The sequence below is a fragment of the Tachysurus vachellii genome, chromosome 3, assembly GCF_030014155.1.
Source record: "Tachysurus vachellii isolate PV-2020 chromosome 3, HZAU_Pvac_v1, whole genome shotgun sequence".
NCBI lineage: Eukaryota > Metazoa > Chordata > Actinopteri > Siluriformes > Bagridae > Tachysurus > Tachysurus vachellii.
In genome coordinates, this window is record NC_083462.1 from 14,783,732 (window position 1) to 14,807,275 (window position 23,544).

Genomic DNA, 23,544 nt, shown 5'->3' on the forward strand with positions numbered 1-23,544 from the left:
GATTATTTGTTTGTTTGTTCGTTTTTCCCAGCTCAAGACAGTGAATCTTTGTGCCCTACAGTAATTGCACACACATACCCAGCTGTCAATGTAATGTAAAAAAAATGGTCCCAATTCCGGCCCTGGGCTGAGTACAACCCAAACTGTGTCCATCATTCAGCCATGCAGCTACAGTATAAATCTGACCACCACAAGTGCCCTGTACACCCCCATGTCTGTGAAACCTAGCAGTGGCATTCATGTCGACAGTGTTGGTGTCTAATTCTACTTGTTTGTAAAATATGGTGTAAATATGAGTTTATTTTGAGATCAGTAAGAAAGTGTCAGTCTACTGAAGCAAACACATGAACAGTGTATCTCATAATAATATTCATGTTAACCGGGTTGCAAGGTTATGAGTACTGCATTTACTACAAATCTGCACTACTAAGCAAAAAAAAGTTGCCATTTTATTCATTTTTATCCATAGAATATAGGGTGGGAAACAGTGAATTTAAATGTATTTAAGTGTGTATTTAAACTGATCCTGACACCAGAAGTGTGTTCTCACCATTCTCTTTTCTTCATAGTCCACTCACCAGGGGAAGTGATTATTTACCACAAGATTAAAAGCAGCACAGAAATATCATCAGATCAAAACACTTCCAAACCTTTTGACATAATTGCTTCTTTCTCTAAATTGGAAGTGGAATTGTCTGAAATCCAACATGGATCTCTGTGAGCTAATGATTAAACCTCAGAAGTCTGCCATTTATTTGTTCCATTTCCCAGTTTGGGTTTTCTAACTGATCATTACAGCAGACACTTAAGCTTGTTTGGCAGACAGAAGCACATAATTGCAGTAATTCTTCTGTGATGTAAATGCAGCTGGTTTGTCCATCAGGGAATGTTAGATGTGAGAAGGAGGACAGAAATTACAAAACTTTTTCAGGCAAATTCATCTGAAACACAGAGTGATTATTCAGATGATTTTTTCTTTACTTTGATAATATAAACTGGATAAAGTGGATTCTCTGCAATGATCAGATATATGATACTAAATAAAAGTCTTCAAAAATAATGATATTTTTGAAAGTTTATACTTTTACCTTGCATTTAAAAATCATTTGGTTCACTGCATCAATTTAACAAGGACGAAGCAAACTTGCAGTTCTTGTCATAGTTGTCACAGTTCTTGTGGAGATTTGAGAGTTTTTTTCATCTAAACTCTCACATACAAACATTTTTCTTTCAATTTTGTTAGTAAAACAATTTTTGGAAATTTAAAACCTAAAGATTTTTTACTGACACCATAATCCAAAATAGTATAATAGTAAATATTCAGTAACTGTCCATTTTAATAGGATCATCCAATCATGTAGCAGAATATAGTCATGTAAATCCAGGTCAAGAGCATAGATACTGTTCAAATTAAACATCAGTACAAGGAAAAGTCTGATCTTTGTGAACCGATTTGTCTCATGCCTCGCAGACTGTCAGGTGGGCTGGTTTGAGTTTTTCAGAAACTGCTGATCTCCTGGGATTTTCAGTCTCAAGTTTAACAGAATGATGAGTAAAAAATGAGAACAGTTCTGTGGGTGAAAAAGCCTCTTCAATGAGAGGAAAAACTGCCAGGAATAATATAATACATCAAATAATCCTTCTGTGCAACTGTGGTGAGCAGAGACATGGACAGCGAGTGGAAATGCACGGTATGTTTAGGGTTCCTGCATGCATATTTGTAGTTTGATTTAAATATTTAAATAACATGATACAAGGATTTTTCTTTTTGGATAATTGTCAAATATTTTTAATTTTTTGAAAAAAACCTTGTTTTTACTAGAATAGAAAATCCTGCTCTCTCTCTCTCTCTCTCTCTCTCTCTCTCTCTCTCTCTCTCTTACACACACACACCCACACACCAGTCTGCTGTTGTTCAACACAAATAACACACGGTGGGAGTAAATTATAATTTTTAATCCATAACAGTATTTAATGGCAAGCATGTTATTTATTCCCTCTTTTTCTTCTTTACTTTGACCACAGTGATTTCACATCAAGAAACAGAGAAGAAATTCAAGCATAGTGGACAAAGTCTGCAATAATAGCAAAGGTGGAAGGAAAGGACACTGGGGTGACAATGAAACATTGACAAAGTAAAGGATTAGGGAATGCAGGAGAAGGATGATAAAGGGAACAGCACAGAAAGAGATGAAGAGTAAAGTGTTAGAGTGAGAGGCTGAGAGACCACCACAAATGTGAGCGTGTGTGTGTATCTGTGTGAGTGTGTGTGCAGTGGGTGAGAGAGAGATTATGTGTGTGTGTGTGTGTGTGTGTGTGTGTGTGTGTGTGTGTGTGTGTGTGTGTGTGTGTGTGTGTGTGTTTATTTGTGTATTTATGCCCATCGGCCCACCTCTTTGACAGGAGAGTGCAGTCTGAATTGTTTTTTTATTTCATGCTTGTCTCTTTCTTGCTCGTCTCTTTTTTTTCTTTCTCTTCATGCACCTACAGCTTCTGTCCATCTTTATATTTATTAAGTTTACTGCACTTCAGACAAGGTCATTCAGCAATACCCAAGGTAAATATTTATGTTATTAGAAACAAGATCATTAAATACCATTAAACTGTTGCAACAAGATAAATTAAAATATTTTACTCTATACTTAATATTACAGAGTTCCCTTTTACTCCATCGCAGTAAATCGTCTCTAGTAATTTTTGTCAGTGTCTGTCCCCCTGTCTTGTGTGTAAACTTGTCTGTATTGTTCTGCCATTCAGACATGCATATTATTAGCTCAGTTGTTTGTGGTCAGTTCAAATGAAGTGCATGTCGTCCCCTTGGTTCAGTGCATGGGCTTCTGTGAGATAAGATTTTTGTTGTCAGTAGGTGTTCAAGTGCAAAATTATCCTTGTGTGTTCTTACAGTGTGTGATGTCTCGTCTGTCTGTTGTTCTGTCTGTACTCTGTCTGTCTTAGTCAGTGCATATTGTCTGGTGGTGGTTGATGTGTGGAGATTAGAGCCACAGAACATCTTACAGAGCGCTGGGATTTCTGAAGTTGTGGCCAGCAAATCGAGCTTGATCACCCAATTCTTCCTCAATCCTGTGGAGCAGAAAATGTGAGACAGAGAGTAGATCTATTAAATATTTTATAAAGAAATGAAATAGTCATACTAAAATGACAGTGCTGTAATTTAAAGTAGCATTTGAGAAAAGCATCTCTAATAATGCAGTCAGTAAATGTACACACTTCTTAAAAACCCCAGGAAACATTACTGTGCCTAATACACTTCATATCCATACCACTGATTTCCTAATAAAAACCTAACACCAACATAATATATTGGTTCTCTGAACGATCACAACACAGCTGGAAACTCAGTAGAGAATTCTGTTTGTTAATTACTGAATTCACTTTCAATGGAAAGTGTAGGAGCAGATCTCCTACTCAGCTTACACAATATGGGGAAATATAATGAGCAATATGTTTGTTGGACCACATTATAATATGAGATAAATGTATTAAAATGAAATTATGATTGAGAAAAAGTTTATTCTACAATAGATGGCAGTAATACATGAGGCCAATAATGCCTCTATTTAATCATAAAATAAACTCAGTAAATAAATGTCTGGGATTGAAGAACCCTTCAGCAGTAGCTTCTCCAAGAGGCCATTTCTTAGTTACATATTATACAGAACCATAAAAAGTTCATAAATTAAAATAATGCTGAAAGTTTGAACACTGTGAAATGCTTAGCAGAGGCTGAGTTAACAGAAATCCGCTCACCCATTAGCTCCCAGATGCAATATAAGATTTAGGACTTAAGCGGTTATTTAAATTTAACTCCTCCCCCTATGGAAACCACACCCATTATTTGCACAAGTCCTCAGAATATTGAACATACCTTTCAGGTTTCTTGCAAATTCATGCATCCAATCACAGCAAGTGTTTATTAGCATGTGGTGGCCATATTGTTTACACATAAAGCTACCATCAGCCAGGCAGGGCGAGTAGTGGGCTACTGACCAAGTTTAATGCTTGTATACTATAAGGTTTGGTTTACTTATTCCATTTAGTGTTAGATTCCTAAAGAATTTTGTTGAGTTGTCTGTAGTCGCTGGTCAGTGTTTCTGATACTGTTAACATCAGCATTCTGTTCAAGTGCTGCCACTGAATATATTTTCATATAACGGTCTTTTTGCTGTAATGAGTTAATGTTTAATCAGTTCAGATGTGAGTATTTAAAAGTATTTTGTGCAAGTGCACAGGAAAATCCTTTAGCTTCACCCACTTATAGTCATCTCATTTAAAACTATGGACAAACTACAAAAGAGTCTCCACAACTATATTCTCACGTCAATCTATACTCCTAACATCAGTCTAAAAAGTATTAATAATTTACATTTACATATACAGCATTTGGCAGACGCCCTTATCCTAAGCGACGTACATAAGTGCTTAAATCTCTAACATTGAATACATTAATGCTGGCTCACTTGGTTACATACTTAAGATACCATGAGTTTAAAACATTTGTTCAGAGTTACAATGAAAAAGTGTCAAAGGTTGTGTTTTGTTTTTTGTTTTGTTTTATTCAAAAGATAAGGAAAGAAGTGCTAGTTGAAGTGTTTCCTGAATAAGTAGGTCTTCAACTGCCGCTTGAAAATAGCCAGTGACTCAGCTGTCCGGACCTCTAGGGGATGTTCATTCTACCACCTCGGTGCCAGAACAGAGAAGAGTCTTGTAGTATACTTGAGATGGTGGAACCAGTCGAGCAGTGCTGGTAGATCGGAGGGTGTAGTGTGCAGTGTGAGAAGTGATGAGGGTTTTGAAGTAAGAGGGAGCTGGTCCATGTTTGGCTTTGTAGGCCAGCATCAGCTGTTTTGAATCTGATGCGTGCAGCTACCGGACGCCAGTGGAGGGATCGCAGCAGCGGTGTTTGTCGTTACGCTGTTGCTTTGCAGCTCTTGTTGGTGATCAGCCGAGATAGATAATGTTTTCATGTCTCTTTCCTGACCAATTGTGATCATTTTTTGACTGGGGTACAAACTCTGTGAACTTCAACATATCACTTAAAAAGCAGCCTTAACACTACAAGCTTAATATTTAAACTCAAACAAGGAAGAGTATATATTAAGCAGCAAGGTGGTACTTCCTGATTACACTGATTGGTCAGTGAAAGCTGTGTATGATTTATCATGGACATACTGTGTTTCCTTTTGTGCAGCTTCTGCTGTAAAACCTTTATGTAGAACCGCATTTGGCTTTACCTTGATTGTTTTTTTATTTTCATTTCTTTCTTTTTTTCCCTGTGCAGGGTTGACAGCACGGATCACATGGTCCACATATTAGATTTGACACAGGTTTTATGCCTGATGCCCTCCCTGACACAATCCTCCCATTTTATCCGAGCTTGAGCCCGGCACTGAGAGTTAACTCTTCGGTGGCTGGGTTAGCACCCTGCCCGGGAATCTGAGCCATGGCAATGAGATCGTGGGATCCTGCCTCTGGATCACCAGGAGGCTACATTGGCACATTATTAATACTTATTAAAGAAAAAGTACTTGAGTACCAGACTTGGCAATAATATCACAGAGCTCTCACCTCATCAACTGATTGTATTTGGCCAGACGTTCAGATCTACAAGGAGCTCCAGTCTTGATCTGAGAAGAAGAGGGAAAAAGTGTTCATTTTATTTTTATATAAAGTTGATATATAAGACAATGCTACCATTATACATTGGTTAAATTATTTCTTAGCTTTACATAGCATTATTAATTACATCAGATTGATTCATTTAGGTGCATTGCTAGTCATTACCTTTGATTGTTACACACAGTGATACACAGTATTTACTGCACAAACCAGACAAGACACTAACAAAACATCAACCTTATACACCAATCATATATGATTGTGGATTGTGTAAATGAGAACTTAGATGATCTCACTCACACCTGGACAAGTCTGAGACTATAGTCCACACACTGACTGGGAAAAAACTTCTGGAAGCTGATGTCTGTACAGTGAACTGGGTCATGGACTACCTGGCCAACAGGACATAGATTGTGAGTCTGTAGTAATGTGTGTCAGTATAGTGAGCATCATTGAGACACCTCAGGGAATGGTCCTGTTGCTCTTCACTCTTTACAGATCGAGTTTCCTACACAACAATTCCTTGGCCAGTGTGAGAGAACAGAGGATTGTGGGAGAGGATTGTCTTGCAGAATCTCTGTCTCATGGTGCAAGGGAAAATAACCTGCAGCTAAATATCCGTAAGAAAAAAGAACAGGTGTAGGATTTTCAGTGTGTTGAAGTGCCTGTAGGACGAGTATCCATGGTGAAGTCCTACAGGTACAGGACCAGACAGACCAGTGCACTATACATGAAAGACATCAAAGGTATGAAGAGCAGACAATACTATTGTTCCATCAGTGTGTTGTGGTCTGCTGTGGGTCTGGTACCCACAGCAGACCGCTCTTCTCAAACCCAGATAAAAATGGGAGGGTTGTGTAACAGATGATCTGCTGTGGTGACCTCAGGCAGGGAGCAGCTAAAAGAACAACATACATATATGTGCCAAAAAGTATGTGCACCCCTGACCATTACACCCTTATGTTCTTCCACATGTTCCATGTGTTGCACACAGCTGTATAGAATGTGCATGTATCCTTCATGTGTAAGTGAACACTGTGCAGAAAATAACGCCTATGAAGCAAAGTGACATGGTGTGTTACCGTTGGAGCGGAAGAACGTGAGCTCTGACCACAACCACAATGAAACAACTTGGGTGAAGTAAAATGCAGACATTTCTCTTAACACATTATGTTTTCTTGGAGCTTTTTCTTCACAGGCACATTGTAGTCTATCTATCTATCTATCGATCTATCTGTCTGTCTATCTATCTATCTGTCTATCTGTCTATCTATCTATCTATCTGTCTGTCTGTCTGTCTGTCTGTCTGTCTGCCTGCCTGCCTGCCTGCCTGCCTGCCTGCCGGCCTGTCTGTCTGTGTGTCTATCTATCTGTCTCCGTCTTTCTAAAGTCTCTTTCTCCTGTATGTCCAGAAGTTTTCTTACTTGGTCACAAAGCTGCTGCACACTAATTGCCCGATTATATGTTAAATCCTGCTGGCTGTTCAAGTGCTCAACAAGCAGGAGTAATTAACAGGGGCATCACCATTGATTATAGTTTGTCTTCTGCTGCACATCTAGGCAACATCACTAGTTTAATCTTTCTTTCATGTATGTAAAATGGCTTGTATGTAAAATGGGGTCCAAACTGCATAAAAATAATGGCATAATTTCAAATGTAATAAAAGATTTTAAACAAATTATATATCTACTTGAATTCAGAGTCTCTTAGTATTTTGTGCTTTTAAACAGAGACCCAGAAAGAGAACAGAATCATGAATATTAAATTTTCAAGCCACTAATATACTGATGTACGTCTTTGTTTAAAATATTTAAATAATCCAAAACCTTTAAAAAAAGAATTTCAATAAAATTAATGAGACACAATAGCAGAATCAACCAGTTAAACTGAGAGTTAAACCAATAAACTGAGATTATTACTTCTATTTTATCAACACTTCAGTGTCTACTAAAGAATACTCCATTGATTTATAAAGAAAATGCTGCTGAGCTGTTAAGTTCTAAATGATCTTAACACAAAATACAGTGTTTTGCAGAAACATTCACCCATTTGATGTTTTCCTAATTTTGTATACTTACAACATGAAACAGCGACTGACTCAACAGCTAATCTCCTGGGATATATTTACTGTATCACACTGAATACATGAGCCATTTATGACCTTTAAACACCTACTTAAATTGAGAGAGCGTGTGGTTGGTGGTGGTTGGTTCTTCTGTTAATGACGTCAGGGTGACGTTATAACTACTGCCATCTGGGTCTCCCTTTTTCTGTACATTATTGCAGCTAGGTGTCGCAGAGCTTCAGCTTGCACTATGATTATCATATACACCATATGCCCAATCCTGGACATTCCAAACTGAATTAACAGTCTGGTATGTCTTTATACCAGGTACTGCTGAGGTGTGCTCACCAGCACACTGAGCCAGTGGCATGTGCCATAAACCAGGCAGGAGACTGCACCATTTTACTCCATTTTATCTTCAGGTTGATGAGCCGGCATATCCCATCCACTAGCCAGCTTGCCCCATCATACCACATAACCAATGAGGATGATGGCAAACAAGTGCATTCTTTAAATGTTATCATACGATGACATCTTTTCAGACTGCTTCTCGTGTTACATAACAGGGCAAAACTCAAACAGAAAAAAGCTTGCAGGAAAAAAAGCATAAAAAGCTTAAAACATCCTTGAAATCTAATTCCAGTATTGTTTTCTATAAATTCCAGCAATAGATGGGAAAATTCTATTTTGTTGCACTACTCAGGAGCCCCAATATCAAATATTTCTTTGACAGATATATCATAGAGTTTTAAAACTACTGTTTGTTATCTGTTATTTCCTGTGTAAATCTCACATTGTAGTTCTACACAGTCTGGTGTCAGATTTAAAAAGTCATAGAATTGTCATAGAGAAGGACAGTACCTGTCCAGTGCAGAGCCCAACAACCAGATCTGCAATGAATGTGTCCTCTGTCTCTCCAGAGCGATGGCTGACCATCACACCCCAGCCATTGGCCTGGGCCAGCTTACACCTGAGAAAGAAAAACAAAAACAGAGAAACAAAATGATGTAAGTAGAGTATTAGAGATGCCTATGAACTCATATGAATGTAAAATAATGTAAAATAAAATAGTTTATGAAGCAGAATGAATGAATGAATAAATGAATGAATGAATGAATGAATCAATCAATCAATCAATCAATCACTCAGTCAATCCCATGGCATTTAGTCTATTTAAAATAAATGTAAGTAGCCAACCTATCTGGTTATTCAGTGAAGAGAATACAGAAAGCTGACTCAACCTCACACCATAGTGAGAATTTATTTTCACTTAAGCAAACCTACAGTCTGGTCTATGATGTGAAGCTGTGAAGCTGTCCTATCATGTGACAGGAAGCTGTGACTTACGCATGGATGGCTTCTGTGACTGTGCCGATTTGGTTGACCTTCAGTAGCAAGCAGTTGCAAGCACGTTCCTCTGCTGCTTTCTCTATCCTCTTTGGGTTTGTCACCGTTAAGTCGTCGCCCACAATCTGGATCCCCACTGAACCAGTCATCCGAGTCCATGCTGCCCAGTCATCCTGATCAAAGGGGTCCTCAATAGATACCACTTTTGGAGGAAAAAAATAATGTTATATTAAGAAATATTACTGACAATAAAATAAATGAAAATAAAAAAAAGAGTGGTTTTAACATGCTCCTAAATGCAAAAAATTCAAATTCCAGGTGTAGCACACTTAAGTAGTAGAGAATTAATTCATTAGAAAACAAAAATGTGCAAAATAGTTATATAATAGTTTTCACTAGTTTAAACCTACTAAATAGCATGATATTTAACATACTAGAAGTTTAAAAATAATAGAAACATGTTGATGCCATTCAAACTGATAATCTACTGTATGTGGCAAAGAAATGATGAAATATTAAAACTCCATTTGTTAATTCTTCAGTACCTGGAAAGTCATTGACAAAACTCTGATAGATCTCTAGGAGCTTCTCACTAGTGATGTTTCTTTCAGGATCTGGAGGTGATTTAAAGTCAAGGTCATACTTCCCATCACGGTAGAACTCTGAGGCAGCTACATCCATCCCTATCACAACCTTGTCTGTGAAACCTGCCTTGTCTATGGCGGTTTTAATCAATTCAAGAGCTGAGAACAAAGGACGAAAGAGAAATTCAGCTAAAACTCACGTGATGTTTCTTATAGCTTGTTAAAGCAACATAAAAACAAACCTTCACTGTTCTCTAGGATATTTGGAGCAAAACCACCTTCATCACCCACATTAGTGGCATCTTGTCCGTACTTCTCCTTGATCACGCCCCTCAGAGTCTGATAGAGCTCAGCCCCAATGCGCAGAGCATCACGAAATGACTCTGCTCCAACAGGAAGCACCATAAACTCCTGCATGGCCAGCTTATTTCCAGCATGGGATCCACCATTTATCACATTAAAGGCCTGAAATTAAATAAAAAAGCACACAAATATTGATAAAAAGTAGCAGAGGTGTGAACAAGTGTAATAATGTGCTATGTGTCCAACATTGATTACAGACATCAATCTATTTAGTGAAAACAGTTACCTACTCGTATAAATAAACAGATTTAATGAATAATTGATTTAACTGAATAATGAGGTAAAGTAAAATCTTACAGGAACTGGCAGCACTAGTTCTGTGTTTCCAGCCAGGTCGGCAATATGGCGATACAAAGGAGTTTCTTTTTCTGCTGCTCCAGCTTTACAAATAGCCAGGGACACCCCCAAAATTGCATTGGCACCAAATTGAGCTGTGGAGATACAGAACTTCTGCTCTTATTTTACACAGATAATGAATGACTCCACGACTCCACATGATGTAATTATGTAAATATAAATAACATATAGCGTAATATAAATCTGAGCAACTTGCTATGTACACAGTCATAGTGTGCAGTGTGTTTTCTCTAAACATGAGCTTACAGAAAAATCACAAAGTGATGAGTGGTGTGATATAACCCAACATGATGTAAAGGTCATCAACTTGGAAGTGGATTCTTTACAGTAAATCACAACATATTCCAAAGTATTTTTTCCTCTTTTACTACAGCATTATGCCATGAATGACAAAATATTATTTATTAAAGAACATCATAAATTGTATGGCAGAAAGTACTGTATATGGACTCAGGTGTGTTTTCCCCCCAAAATGTTGCCACAAAGCTTGATGCACACAATTGTCTAAAATTGTTGTAATCTTTTTGTCTAAAATCTTTGTAATCTGTGTTACTGTAGTATTAAGATTTTGCTTCACTGTAAATAAGATGCTCAAACCTGTTTCATCAGGACAATATCCTTTTATTGCACTAAACATTGCACATCCACTAAACATATTATCACATTATAGCAGCTATAAACAGTCATCTCTTTTTCTATTTTTGAAGTTAGATGGAGGCATTAAGACAAAAAAATATGTTATGAAAAAGCACCAACAATTTCCTGTGTCACAAAACCTCAGGGGATTTAATAAGTATGGTAACTAGCACTGATACTAGACTCCCTCCAAAAAGCATTTAAAGCTTTTGTATTTTTCTTTTCTTGTCATGTTCATGAGGTAGTGACTCACATTTATTCTCCGTCCCATCCATCTCAATCATCATGCTGTCCAGTTTCTCCTGTTCCGCCACACTGATCCCCTGAAGATCACACCGTAAAAAGTAATATTCCAAATTAAATTTCATTTGTAATGTCTTTATTCTGCAGCAATACTGTTGTAGCTTTGATGATCTCCCTTGTGAAAATGAATCGTATTTTTAAGAATATTAAAAACACAATTTATGTTTCATGTACTTCTGGAAACGCACCAAAAATCTAACTAAATATCATTGTAAATATAAATCATTGGCTTTAAGTTTCAGTATAACTATACTTTCAGATATGTGTAGCAATAAGCCCCAAATCATATTTAACAGAATATCTGTTTTGGTTCATATATTTGCAACATACATTAATATAAATTACAACTCTTATTATTATATTAATAGCTTTAATAGCTTGCTCTCAGGAGGTCTTGGTTCAGTTCCCATTTGACATACCCCCTGTAACTGTTAGCTTCTTCTTCTACACTGTGTATCTCTGCTCTAGATCACTTCATAGCACAACCAGATTTAAAACACTTAACACTTGTGTTTATTCCAGCTATAAAACACAGACTCTCTCCGTCCATGATGACTGTTCTTCAAGGTCATCTAATTCCCCGACCCAGAATGAATATGCACTCACAGATTCAATGAGAGCAGGTCCGAGAGTGTCATTGATGTGGCCAACAGCTTTCAGTACACCTAATAAAAATATAAATAACCAATGATGGATGTAAAAAATACAATAAATGAAATCATTTCCAGTACTTTAGTTGGTGTGCTTGGTCTTTTTCTTGAACTTACCTTTGCCCTTGAAGCGATTCTTGTCTCCATCTCTGAGTTCTAGAGCTTCATAAATGCCAGTAGATGCTCCACTAGGCACAGCAGCCCTGAACAATCCTTAAGTGATAAAAAGGAAGAGGAAAATATACATAGAGAGAAAGGGGAAGGATTAGTGACTAAATGGATGATGAGTTTTTATGCCACAGCACCAATATGCTGAGAAAAGCACTTTGTTGAAATTTGAATTTGAGATTATATTATGAAGTACTAACAGTCACCTTTTTCAGTCCTCAGGTCCACCTCAACTGTGGGGTTTCCCCGAGAGTCCAGGATCTCCCTGGCAAAGATGCTTACAATGGACATCCTACAGAAAGACAGATTATATGGACACACAGACAGACTGAGTTTATTAATCTAACAAATGAATAGGTGTTAAGTAGGTAATAAGTTAAATTCAGAAATGTTTATTATCAAATCTTTAGATAACTTGTTACCAATTGTTTTATTTATTTATTTATTTTTATAGAGAAGGATATAGTCTGGCTCTGCCTCAGCATCAAGAATCAAACACTACAATCTCTCTAAGAGTTGCTCAAAACCAAGATCTGTCTGAAGAAAGGGAAAGGTCACTGAGCATTGGGGTCTGATCAAAAAAACACTGAGAATGGGATTATCACTGGATGCACCACTTCAGTGCTGTTTTCACACTGGCCATTATCATGTTAGTCACATCAGCCAATGTGTTGAGAGTGCAGAGTGTAGACGACCCATGACCAAGTCTGGCATTCAACAATTCCACCATCAGAACCTACATGGATGACTTGAATAAAACAACTACAGCAGTGCCAGGAGACATGAGAGCAGTGCCTGGGCGTAAAATGTGTTTCAAGACATTGGGGAGGAAATTTGGGAGGAAATTCGGTTACCACCTCAGGTCTGGGGAAGACAGAACAACTCAGTGCATCTTTTCAACACGCCAGGAGCTGGAGTCTACCAGGAAACTTTAACATATGGATTTACCAACATGGCATCCTACATCCTGAGAGCTGTGAGATAAAAGATAAGCTACAGTGGGTTAGGCCTCCTATGTAGCTTGAGCAGCATAGCTCCGTATGGTCATAACAACAAGCTCTTACTTCTGTCAAATAAGATCATAGCTACCATTGTAAAAAAAAAAAAAAAAAAAAAAAAAAAAATGCATTACATGATGTCCAATGACCTGAAGATCTCTCTGGGACATTAAAGTGAAAAAACGTGGAAAACAAGGGACGCAAGTGAGTTGGCAGGAGTCACAGAAGACACATATGGCGTTAGTTGGATCAGTTGCATCAGTCACAGCTTGCCTGAGTACCACCTTTATTTTATAATAAAGCACAAGGCAAGAAAAGGAGCAAGCTCATCCAGGAGAATGTGCAAGAAGGGCTGGAGGAGGACTATGCTGCAGGATAGAAAAAAATGTGGCAGCAGCATGCAATGTTTTAAGAACAAGATCACATGCTTTCAGCGCTGGCTGGTTAATACCCAGCATTTTCATGTCATACTGAGTCCATCCAGTCCAGGGTTGGTATGCTTAAAAACAAACAGACAGCATATATAATTACTGTCCAATTATCATTTGCAAATGTTATTTGTAAAATGTTACACTTCGCTGTTACTTCATTTTCAGTCAGAATTTTTGTCATGGTCAAATAGTGCTGTCTTTTAACCCTTTTAACCAGGGGCTCCCCCAAGGGGTGGCCAGTGGTGGTCACGGCCACCCCTGTATAAACTCTGGCCACCCCTGTGGCCACTCCTAGTAGGAATTTGAATTTGAATGCATAAAGAAAATTCACAATAATTCATGAAGTGAAAAATAAATAAATAAATAAATAAATAAATGATGCACATGCTGCAGCCACCAAAAAAGATTGTAGATTGATTGGCGCCACCAGAGTAGCTGTTTCACTGCCCCTCTTCTTGTCAGTGCAAGAAGATAGATAGATAGATAGATAGATAGATAGATAGATAGATAGATAGATAGATAGATAGATAGATAGATAGATAGATAGATAGATAGAAATGGTCAGAGATAGATAGATAGATAGATAGATAGATAGATAGATAGATAGATAGATAGATAGATAGATAGAAATGGTCAGAGATAGAAAGTAAGTCATAAGAAAGAAAGAAAGAAAGAAAGAAAGAAAGAAAGAAAGAAAGAAAGAAAAAGAACTGATTTTGGATAAATTTTAACCAAAAAAGTTATGGACTACAACTTTAATGTCATATTGTTACATTAACCAGAAACAAAACTAAACAAGCATAACACACTACACTGATTTTTTTTTTTTTTGGTGCCACCCCAAGATTTGCTGTGGCCTCCTCTGGCCACCCCTATTAAAAGTTTCTGGGGGTGCCACTGCTTTTAACTTCTGTTTGAAACATTTTCCTGACAGAAAGTGAGGAAGCATCACAAAATCAGAAGTAAATGTCTACTGTGAGACTGGGGCAAGGTGAAGAGGGTGTCATTTAATATTGGAAAATTCTAAATACAACCCATGGACAGCAAGCACTGAAACACCCCATGAGCACCAGAAAATGTGTCCAAGTGCATAAATGTACTGTGCATTTTTTTTCTAATTTAATACAAATTTCATTACAAATTATATTATTAGCATCAACTTGAGTGAAAAGTAGAATTGTTGAAACATTTAGATGAATCTCGGATTTTCTTATTATTCAGTATGTTTATTATTATTCATTAGGTTTTTTGCTTTAATGACGGTGTTCACTCCAGCTGAGATGAACTCCACAAGTTTGTGAAAAACCATCATTGTTGTCTGATCACCTGCTTTAACAGCTTTAACAGAAGAGATTAGACATGAGAAAAATCTGACCTTTCAGACAAAGCAGTTAATATCATCAATATCATATTTAAATAGGGATCTAGATATTGTGCAGTATTTTTAATTTAAAATAGTTAAGATGTTGAACATTATTTACTTTCTTTGTTATAACCCACTGTATTGCCCAAAAGATCCCTAACAAATCCCAGATTTTTAGACTGGTCTCAGACTTTTGGATACTACTGAATACATCAGTAGCAGTATAACTGTATTGGTACTATTTAGATCTAATCTAGGCCAAAAGGCCAGAATATTTCTATCACACCACATCATAAAGTATCATTTTGTTTGGTCTGTTGCAATAAAAGTGATTAAACTGAAATAATGCATAAGAAACTCTGGAGTTTAAAAACTTTAGACTGGTGTATCATGAAGATTATGTGGAGAACGCTGCAGGTTTTAATTGTAGAAGATTCTCAGACTTTAAAACAGAGCAGCTTTTTAACAGTGAATATATAATTATGGTTATAATCTCAGATCAGTGTAACATAATGAGTGGTTGAGTGTTAAATGTGTTATCTTCTCACAGTAATGCAGAACATATGTCACAGGCTGGTGACTGACTCATAGAGCAGAGAGGAACTGCAGCACTGAGCCACAAACAGCTTTGGGATGGGGTTCCACAGCTTTGGAATCATGACATGAACCGCGAAAGTGCAATACATCTCTGTTCAATAAAGATAATCAGATATCTCCACCAGTATTCAGAATGTCCAACAGCTGAATACATGTGATGAGGTTATATGAGCTTCATGCTGCAACCAAAATGGCTGACCTTAACATTCTATATATCACAAACACACTGCTTCAGATCAAACAGCCTTGTGCTTTAGTTTGAGCAACCCGAGTGGCTGAACCCCAAATGGCGCCTTGTCCCTGTTTACGTGCACTGCATAGGGGACGACATGAGGACGGCTGTACACAACATATATGAACAGAGACCCAGTCGGACTGAACTGGAACCAATTCTCTAATCAGAAAGACTTGTTTGCAGATTTGGCGTTGAGTCGTGAGTTACGTAATAGAGATGATGGACGACATTTGTGTGTACTGCAGCACAGCCCTAATGCTTAGGGCGGAGTGCGCAATGGGGTGATTCCGCTTCAGGAACTCTGATATACGGGGCAAGAAGAGGTTGAGGTGGTGCGGGAGAAAAGCAGGGAGTAGACAATTTCATCTGACAACCAGTTGGTGAGAATAAAGATTTTTCACAGGAAATGAGAACAGAATTTGACTGAACATCCATCCACCCCACACCCCAAGCCCCACATGATGTCCGCATACATTGGCATGTCTTTACAACACGGACGCACTGCTTGTCCAGTTCACGCGCGCGCGCACACATACGCTCCTGTTTTTCTTAATTCTCTTAGTTCTGCATCACTCTCTCTCTCTCATTTCCATATGTGCATGCACAGGCTTCCAGACAAGTCAATGCAAAAGCCCAAGAGTCTTAAACACACAGGATCAAAAATGACAATTTCAGTTTCCATAGACTGCATAGTGCATCATTCAGCCTCCACACAACTGCCTGCTTACTTACTCACTTTACACATGCAATACCGACCGTAGCAAATGAAGCAAAAGATGACAAGCCAGGCAGAAATGAAGAAAGAAAATGAATCAGTCGTGTCATTACCTGCCGTCTGTGCGTTTGCAACCTCACCAAAGGCAAGCCGGAAAACCCTAAGCAAAGAGATAGGCTGAGAAAAAATGGATAGAGAAAGAATGAGCCAATGAGTGAGAGAGAGAGAGAGAGAGAGAGAGAGAGAGAGAGAGAGAGACAAAAAGGGGAGACAACGTGTGATACAGTAGGGAGGGGATGAAAGGATGAGTCAGAAGAAGCTGTTGAAAAACAGAGGAGAGGAGGAAATAAAGAGATGAAATAAGGGATACAGGAAAGGAAGATGGGGGGAGATAGAATGCTGCAATATAACCTGGGGATTAAAAGTAAAAATAGATGGAGGACATGCAGTGCGCAGGTGTGACTAGCAATTCACTGGAGTATCATTATAGACTAATAAAACATGATACACAGCCACAGAGAGCTCTAGCATCAAATTTTTACACAACTCTGCTGCCCACATAACTGAATAATTAAAAATGTGTACTTGACTTAATATTTTATCAATATTGTATAATCACAAATTAAATTTATAAATAGATTTATAAAGCATCACATTATTTTTACTTTACTATATGTGTATGAAACAAATACATTTTATTTATTCTGCCAATTCTGTTAAGGTCTATTTTTAGTATTAAACAACCAGATGCTACAAAAATACCAGCATTTAAGTTAACTGATTATTGTTTGTGCACACTCTCAGAAATAAGACAGCACATGACAATGACAGTGGGAGAATCTGCGATTAAACTGTATGCAATAATGGCATTACCATTTGAAGAAGCAGAGGCTACAATGCCCTTGACACTAGACAGGCAGCTGCATGCACACTTACACACACACACACACACACACAAACACACACACACATTCATAATTACACACAAAGAGATGACTTTATAATGAATTCATTTTCTGCTTTATTAGATCACTGGCTTAACTGACCTTCTATCCCTCTGCTTTCCACTGACCAAATTAACTCCTTTCCTGGCTGCAAAACACTTTTCTTTTGCAAAGTCTGGTGAAATCTGAAATTTTTCATTAAAGACAACTAACAGAGTTTGTCCTTTCACTCTAGGAATAATGATAATTTACAGTTATGTATAAAGAAATGTAAACAGTCTGGTGAGATAATATACCAACACATTTAAATAATTCCATTAAATATAGCTCATACTATACTGTAGGTTTATTTATTTTTACACATTTCAAGAAATTCTATCTTTTATTTTAAATGGATTTGCTTTTTTTTCCCAAACACAAACAAGGAAGTTCCCATCAAGTCCCATCAAGAGGTATGTTTTAACTGCATCTACAGCTTATAGCACAAAGGAAACAGATCCAGCCATTAAGTTGAATGTTATAAATACAAAGTATAAATTAAAAGGAAAAGAGTTCAAAGGAACATACTTTAAATATAAAGCTCTCCTCCAAACCCACCGGCAACACCTGGCAAACGCTATGGCAGAGGGAACCATGGCCTCCAGTTCCATAAGCAGCGTGAAATGAGGAGAGACCAGTGGCAGCAGGCAGAAGAGAGTTATTGGCATACTGAACCCATACCAATTTGGACATCCAGGAGGAGGGTTCTTCAGTGCACAGAATGCAGAGGCTTGTTTCACAGCTTCCATTCAGTCTCAGGTAGAGTGCTCAGACAGTGATGGAAGGCAGGTGGATACGCTCAAGGAGCAGGGTCCTTTCGTGAAACTAAGTGAACTGCCAGGAGATGGCATCTGGTTTCCTGTTCTTGGTTCCCAGATGATAGGACAGGACAAAGTTCTGAGATCAAAGAAAAGTTCCCAGGGGGCCTGCTTGGAATTGAGTCTCTTGGCCTGCCAGAGATACTCCAAGATCTTATGGTCCATACCAGGATGGGATGCTCGGTGCCTTCCAGCCAGTGGTACCACTCCTCCAACATGAGCTTGATGGCCAGCAGCTCATATTCCCTGACCATGTAGTTCTGTTCAGAAGGACTGAGGCAACGAGAGGCATAGGCACAGTCAAGTGTTTTTAAGGTCACTCAGGGAGAGGACGGCGACAATGGCAAGTTCAGAAGCATCCACCTCCACCACGAATGGGTAGGGTCAGGCAGGAAGGTAAGGTGAACAAAAAAAACTAAACAAAAACTAGAACACCTACAGAAATAAACGATAAACCCCACAGCACAGACCACGAATGAAATAATTTCAAATTTATTTACATTAATGTTTAACTGTTTTAATCAAATTAAACACAACAATAATTAAGGAAAAACTTTGGCAAACCAAATTAAACACAATAAAGAAAGAGAGTGATAATAAATTATAAACCTGGAATTTTATCCAGAAAAATAAACAATGTTCGAATATACAGCAAAGGAAAAAAGATAATCAACTGCTTATATTCTATTATTTCTGCTTACATTCTATTATTTATTTTTATTCTTATTGTAAGTAATTATTTCATTGTATGGTCTAAAGCAGGGGTCGGTAACCCGCGGCTCCGGAGCCGCAAGTGGCTCTTTCATCCCTCTGCTGTAGATTTGGAAAATAAATTTAATTTAAATGTATTTTATTTTAGTTAGTTAGTTTTTTTTTTTAAATGTAATTCTAAATTCTAAGATTATGATGCTCTGGTAACAAATTCGTGTTTAATTTTTTTGTCGCTCAAAATATGCGTCATAACTGCCGACTTGCGAAATCCGACACACAGTATTGGTTTGCTGCAGCCAGCAAGTTAAAATTTTGATGTCATGCAGGGCCGTCAAGTGTCACGCATTGAGAGTGACAGTCACGCATTTAGGTCTTTTGTCACGCTCTCCCGCCACACATTGTATTTCTCACGCAGAAAAACGTATTATTTATCATATATTTAATATACCGCAGCGCCCAAAATGTATCAGTCCGCACCGCTGTCTCCATGGAACCGGGCAGGAATCAAGCGCGTCTCCCCTGGAGCTCTTAGTCGAGCCTGACACTTATCAGCCAATCAAAAAGAGGCTACACAATAGCCAATCAGAAAATAGCACTATGTGGGAACGATTTAACGCAACAACCAATGAAAAACGGGGGGGTTGGAGATGTCACGCTTGCCTGTCTTCAAAACTTGAGAGCCCTGGTCATGAATACGAAGAGAACTCAATTAGACATTGAACATTTTATTTGAAAGTAACCTATCCAATCCAGCGTCTTTTTTGTTAAGGTTAGTTCCAACTGTTCAAAATATTTTTGTTTGCTTGCAGAAATAAAATTTTGTTTACTCCGTAGCAGTTCATTGATTTCATAAATGAACACACTAAACAGTTTTTTCTATACTTTCCATAAAGGTAAAAAACGATATATGCAGTATTCTCTTGATTTTAGATGTCAAAAGGGTTTTGTGGCTCCCTGTGTTTTTTTTTCCCAAATGGCTCTTTGAGTGTTTAAGGTTGCCGACCCCTGGTCTAAACCATTGTTTTCACTGTGCACATGACAATAAACCTCTTGAACCTTAAATCTCAGTTCTGCTTAAGCAGAAAAAGGTTAATACAATACAATATGCACAAGCTACTGTCCCATCTCAAAAATTAGCACAGAGATGAAACTAATCAGGAAAGCACTTGGCCTCCAGAACTGAAATGTTGTTTCTTCTCTCATTCATCCAGATTAAACAGGTTTTATTAAATAATAAAGCAGATATTCAAATAACTTCAAATGATACTTTAGTAAGTTAATGAATCTCGCTCAATATCAAAAAAAGGATGTAACAATAATATAACTGGATACAGAAAATGTATTTGATGAAGTAAACTAGAACTTATTGTCAGGGAATCTTTCCTTCAGTGGGTTAAAGCACTGAATCATGCTCCAATTACAGCACAATAGATACTGGACAAATGATTCCAAAAAGGTGTTACATATGGTAATAATATATTTAAATTCAGAACAAATTAATGTTTTATTAATTGTTTTTATTATATTGATTTATTTTATTTAACCAGCATCCACAAGAAAAACTCACGTAATGATACTACATTACACCTCAGCAGGGGGCGCAATAGTAAAACCCCATTACTGTACTGAGGCTGTACACCGATGGTCTGAGCTGAAATTAGTACAACCAAGATGGCAATAGTCTTTTGGGAGTAGCTGGAGATCAACAGCTCATATGGGAGAAACTGGTCAGAGGATAACAATGGCACATGGAGAAGAAAGCTATTAAACCACTGGTGTTAGCCAAAGGGCATAATGGAGTCTCAAGCAACTGTGTGGAAACAGGATTCACTGGTTTGATCAGACTAAAACTGTATGCACTGAAATATACCCAGCACACGTGGAGCTGTAACTGAAGATTTCTACCAAGTATTATTATTATTGTTGTTGTTGTTGTTGTTGTTGTTGTTTTTGTTTTGCTTTGATATTGGAATTTTGTCTGATCATCATGTAACCAGTTAAAAACATTTCTTTTGGAACCTTTCATCAATGAAAAAATGAATTTGACAATGAAGACACCAAACAGGAAGAGAGGTCATATTTCAGCAGCGCTGAAGGACCATGACATAAGAATCGCCAAGACTCCAAGTTTGTCTAAATTCATCTCTAGGTGTTGCTATAATTCATAAGTTTGTATGTCAGAGCAACTGACATTTTCTCATTTATATATCTGAGCAAGTGAAATTTAGGAGCCTTGTTCGACCTTTCAGCAGCGTTTGATACGGTTAACCTTAAGACTCTCTTAGCCACCCTCAGGAGTCTTGGGATATGCGGATCAGCTTGGGAATGGTTCGCTTCCTACCTGGAAGGACGCTCATATCAGGTAACATGGAGGGGAGTGACATCTGCTCCACGCAGATTCTCCACTGGCGTCCCACAAGGCTCAGTACTTGGTCCTCTTCTTTTCTCCCTGTATACTCACTCTCTTGGTGAAGTTATTTCCTCACATGGGTTCTCTTACCACTGTTATGCTGATGATACACAACTTATCTTCTCTTTCCCACCCGCAGATGCCACAGCTTCTGACCGGATCTCTGCATGTCTGGCAGAAATTTCATCATGGATGACTGCTCATCAGTTAAAGCTTAATCCTAGCAAAACTGAGCTGCTCTTCATCCCAGGTGATTCATCCCCAGGTCATGATCTTGCTATATCCTTGCACAACGATCTGATCTCCCCTTCAGCCACAGCTCGCAACCTTGGGGTAACCATGGACAATCAACTGTCCTTTTCCTCTCATGTTGCTAATGTGACTCGCTCATGTCGGTTTCTTCTCTACAACATTAGAAGGATTCGACCATTTCTGTCCACACAGGCTGCTCAGGTACTTGTTCAGTCTCTTGTCATTTCTAGACTGGATTACTGCAATGCACTGCTGGCAGGTCTACCTATGAACGCAATCCGTCCTCTGCAAATGATCCAAAATGCAGCTGCCCGGCTTGTTTTCAACCTGCCAAAGTTCTCACATACCACCCCGCTGCTGCGATCCCTCCACTGGCTTCCGGTAGCTGCACGCATCAGATTCAAAACACTGATGCTGGCCTACAAAGCCAAAAATGGACCAGCTCCCTCTTACCTCAAAGCCCTCATCACTCCTCGCACTGCACCCCGCACCCTCCGATCTACCAGCACTGCTCGACTGGTTCCACCATCTCTCAGGGTAAGAGGCAAGTATACTACAAGACTCTTCTCTGTACTGGCACCAAGGTGGTGGAACGAACTTCCCCTAGAGGTCCGGACAGCTGAGTCACTGGCTATTTTCAAGCGGCGGTTGAAGACCTACTTATTCAGGAAACACTTCAACTAGCACTTCTTTCATTATCTTTTGCATTTAAATAAAAAAAAAAAAAAAAAAAAAAAAAAAAAAACACACCTTTGACACTTTCATTGTAACTTTGAACAAATGTTTTAAACTCATGGTATCTTAAGTATGTAACTTAGTGATCCAGCATTAATGTATTCAATGTTAGAGATTTAAGCACTTATGTACGTCGCTCTGGATAAGGGCGTCTGCCAAATGCTGTAAATGTAAATGTAAATGTTGTTCAAGGGCCAAGCAGTGTCAGTGTGATTGGCCTGGGATTCACAACCTTTCAATCAGTAGTCCAACAACTTAACCACCATAACCTCTGGACACCGTAACCACTGGTCTACCACTTTGTATGAACTTAGTAACTTAATAAATAACTAATTGCAGACTTAGTAATTGAGGTTAGAGATGAGTAAAACTGTTCACTTACACAAATGTTTAGTAATATAACCTGATGTTAACAAACAAGCCATTGTATGTGCAGTTTTGGAGGGGCATTGAAAACAGGAAATGTGTCAATATCTCAGTAACCGATTCACGTATCTGTTTTAAATATAGTTTATCTTCTTGGTATGGAGTCCCAGTGCTCCCAGTGCTTTTTGCTCCTCCAGTTGGCCCTGTAAGAGCTGCTTGCAGTTATTTGAGTATTTTAGTTGTATTTTTAAATTTGTGAAAATCTCATTCATCTGATAGGTCAAGATATAAAACATATAGTATTTCACAAACAAAACAAAAATATACGATAAAAAGAAACTTAGCTGATATAAAAATAAATGACAAAAATATAATTAAGTAAGGAAAACTTGACAAAACAGAGCAATAGGATCCAGTCGCAAATAAACATTAAAATATGAAGGATGTATGAAGGATTTATATGAATACATAAATGTATTTTTTACAACAACAATATAAAACCATCAGTGAGTCTGTCACACTACTCTGCACCACTCCTGCTCACTCTGCACCACTCCTGCTCACTCTGTACTATTCCTGCTCACTCTGCACTATTCTTGCTCACTCTGCACCACTCCTGCTCACTCTGTACTATTCCTGCTCACTCTGCACTATTCTTGCTCACTCTGCACCACTCCTGCTCACTCTGAACAACTCCTGCTCACTCTGCACCATTCTTGCTCACTCTGCACCATTCTTGCTCACTCTGCACTATTCTTGCTCACTCTGCACCACTCCTGCTCACTCTGAACAACTCCTGCTCACTCTGCACCATTCTTGC

General features: G+C 38.2%; 1 protein-coding gene across 1 annotated transcript; it reads right to left on the minus strand.

The window, feature by feature from the left end:
• Positions 1–1,941: 1,941 nt before the first annotated feature.
• On the minus strand, positions 1,942–16,664 carry LOC132842249 (gamma-enolase). Its single transcript, XM_060864924.1, has 12 exons — positions 16,563–16,664; positions 12,317–12,402; positions 12,060–12,155; positions 11,899–11,957; positions 11,243–11,312; positions 10,294–10,427; positions 9,876–10,098; positions 9,595–9,792; positions 9,050–9,251; positions 8,564–8,672; positions 5,587–5,645; positions 1,942–3,081 (listed from the first exon to the last, which is right to left on the minus strand). Exons 2-12 carry the CDS (start codon positions 12,399–12,401, stop codon positions 3,012–3,014), a joined length of 1,305 nt encoding a protein of 434 aa, XP_060720907.1. The 5' UTR covers position 12,402; positions 16,563–16,664; the 3' UTR covers positions 1,942–3,011.
• Positions 16,665–23,544: the final 6,880 nt, after the last annotated feature.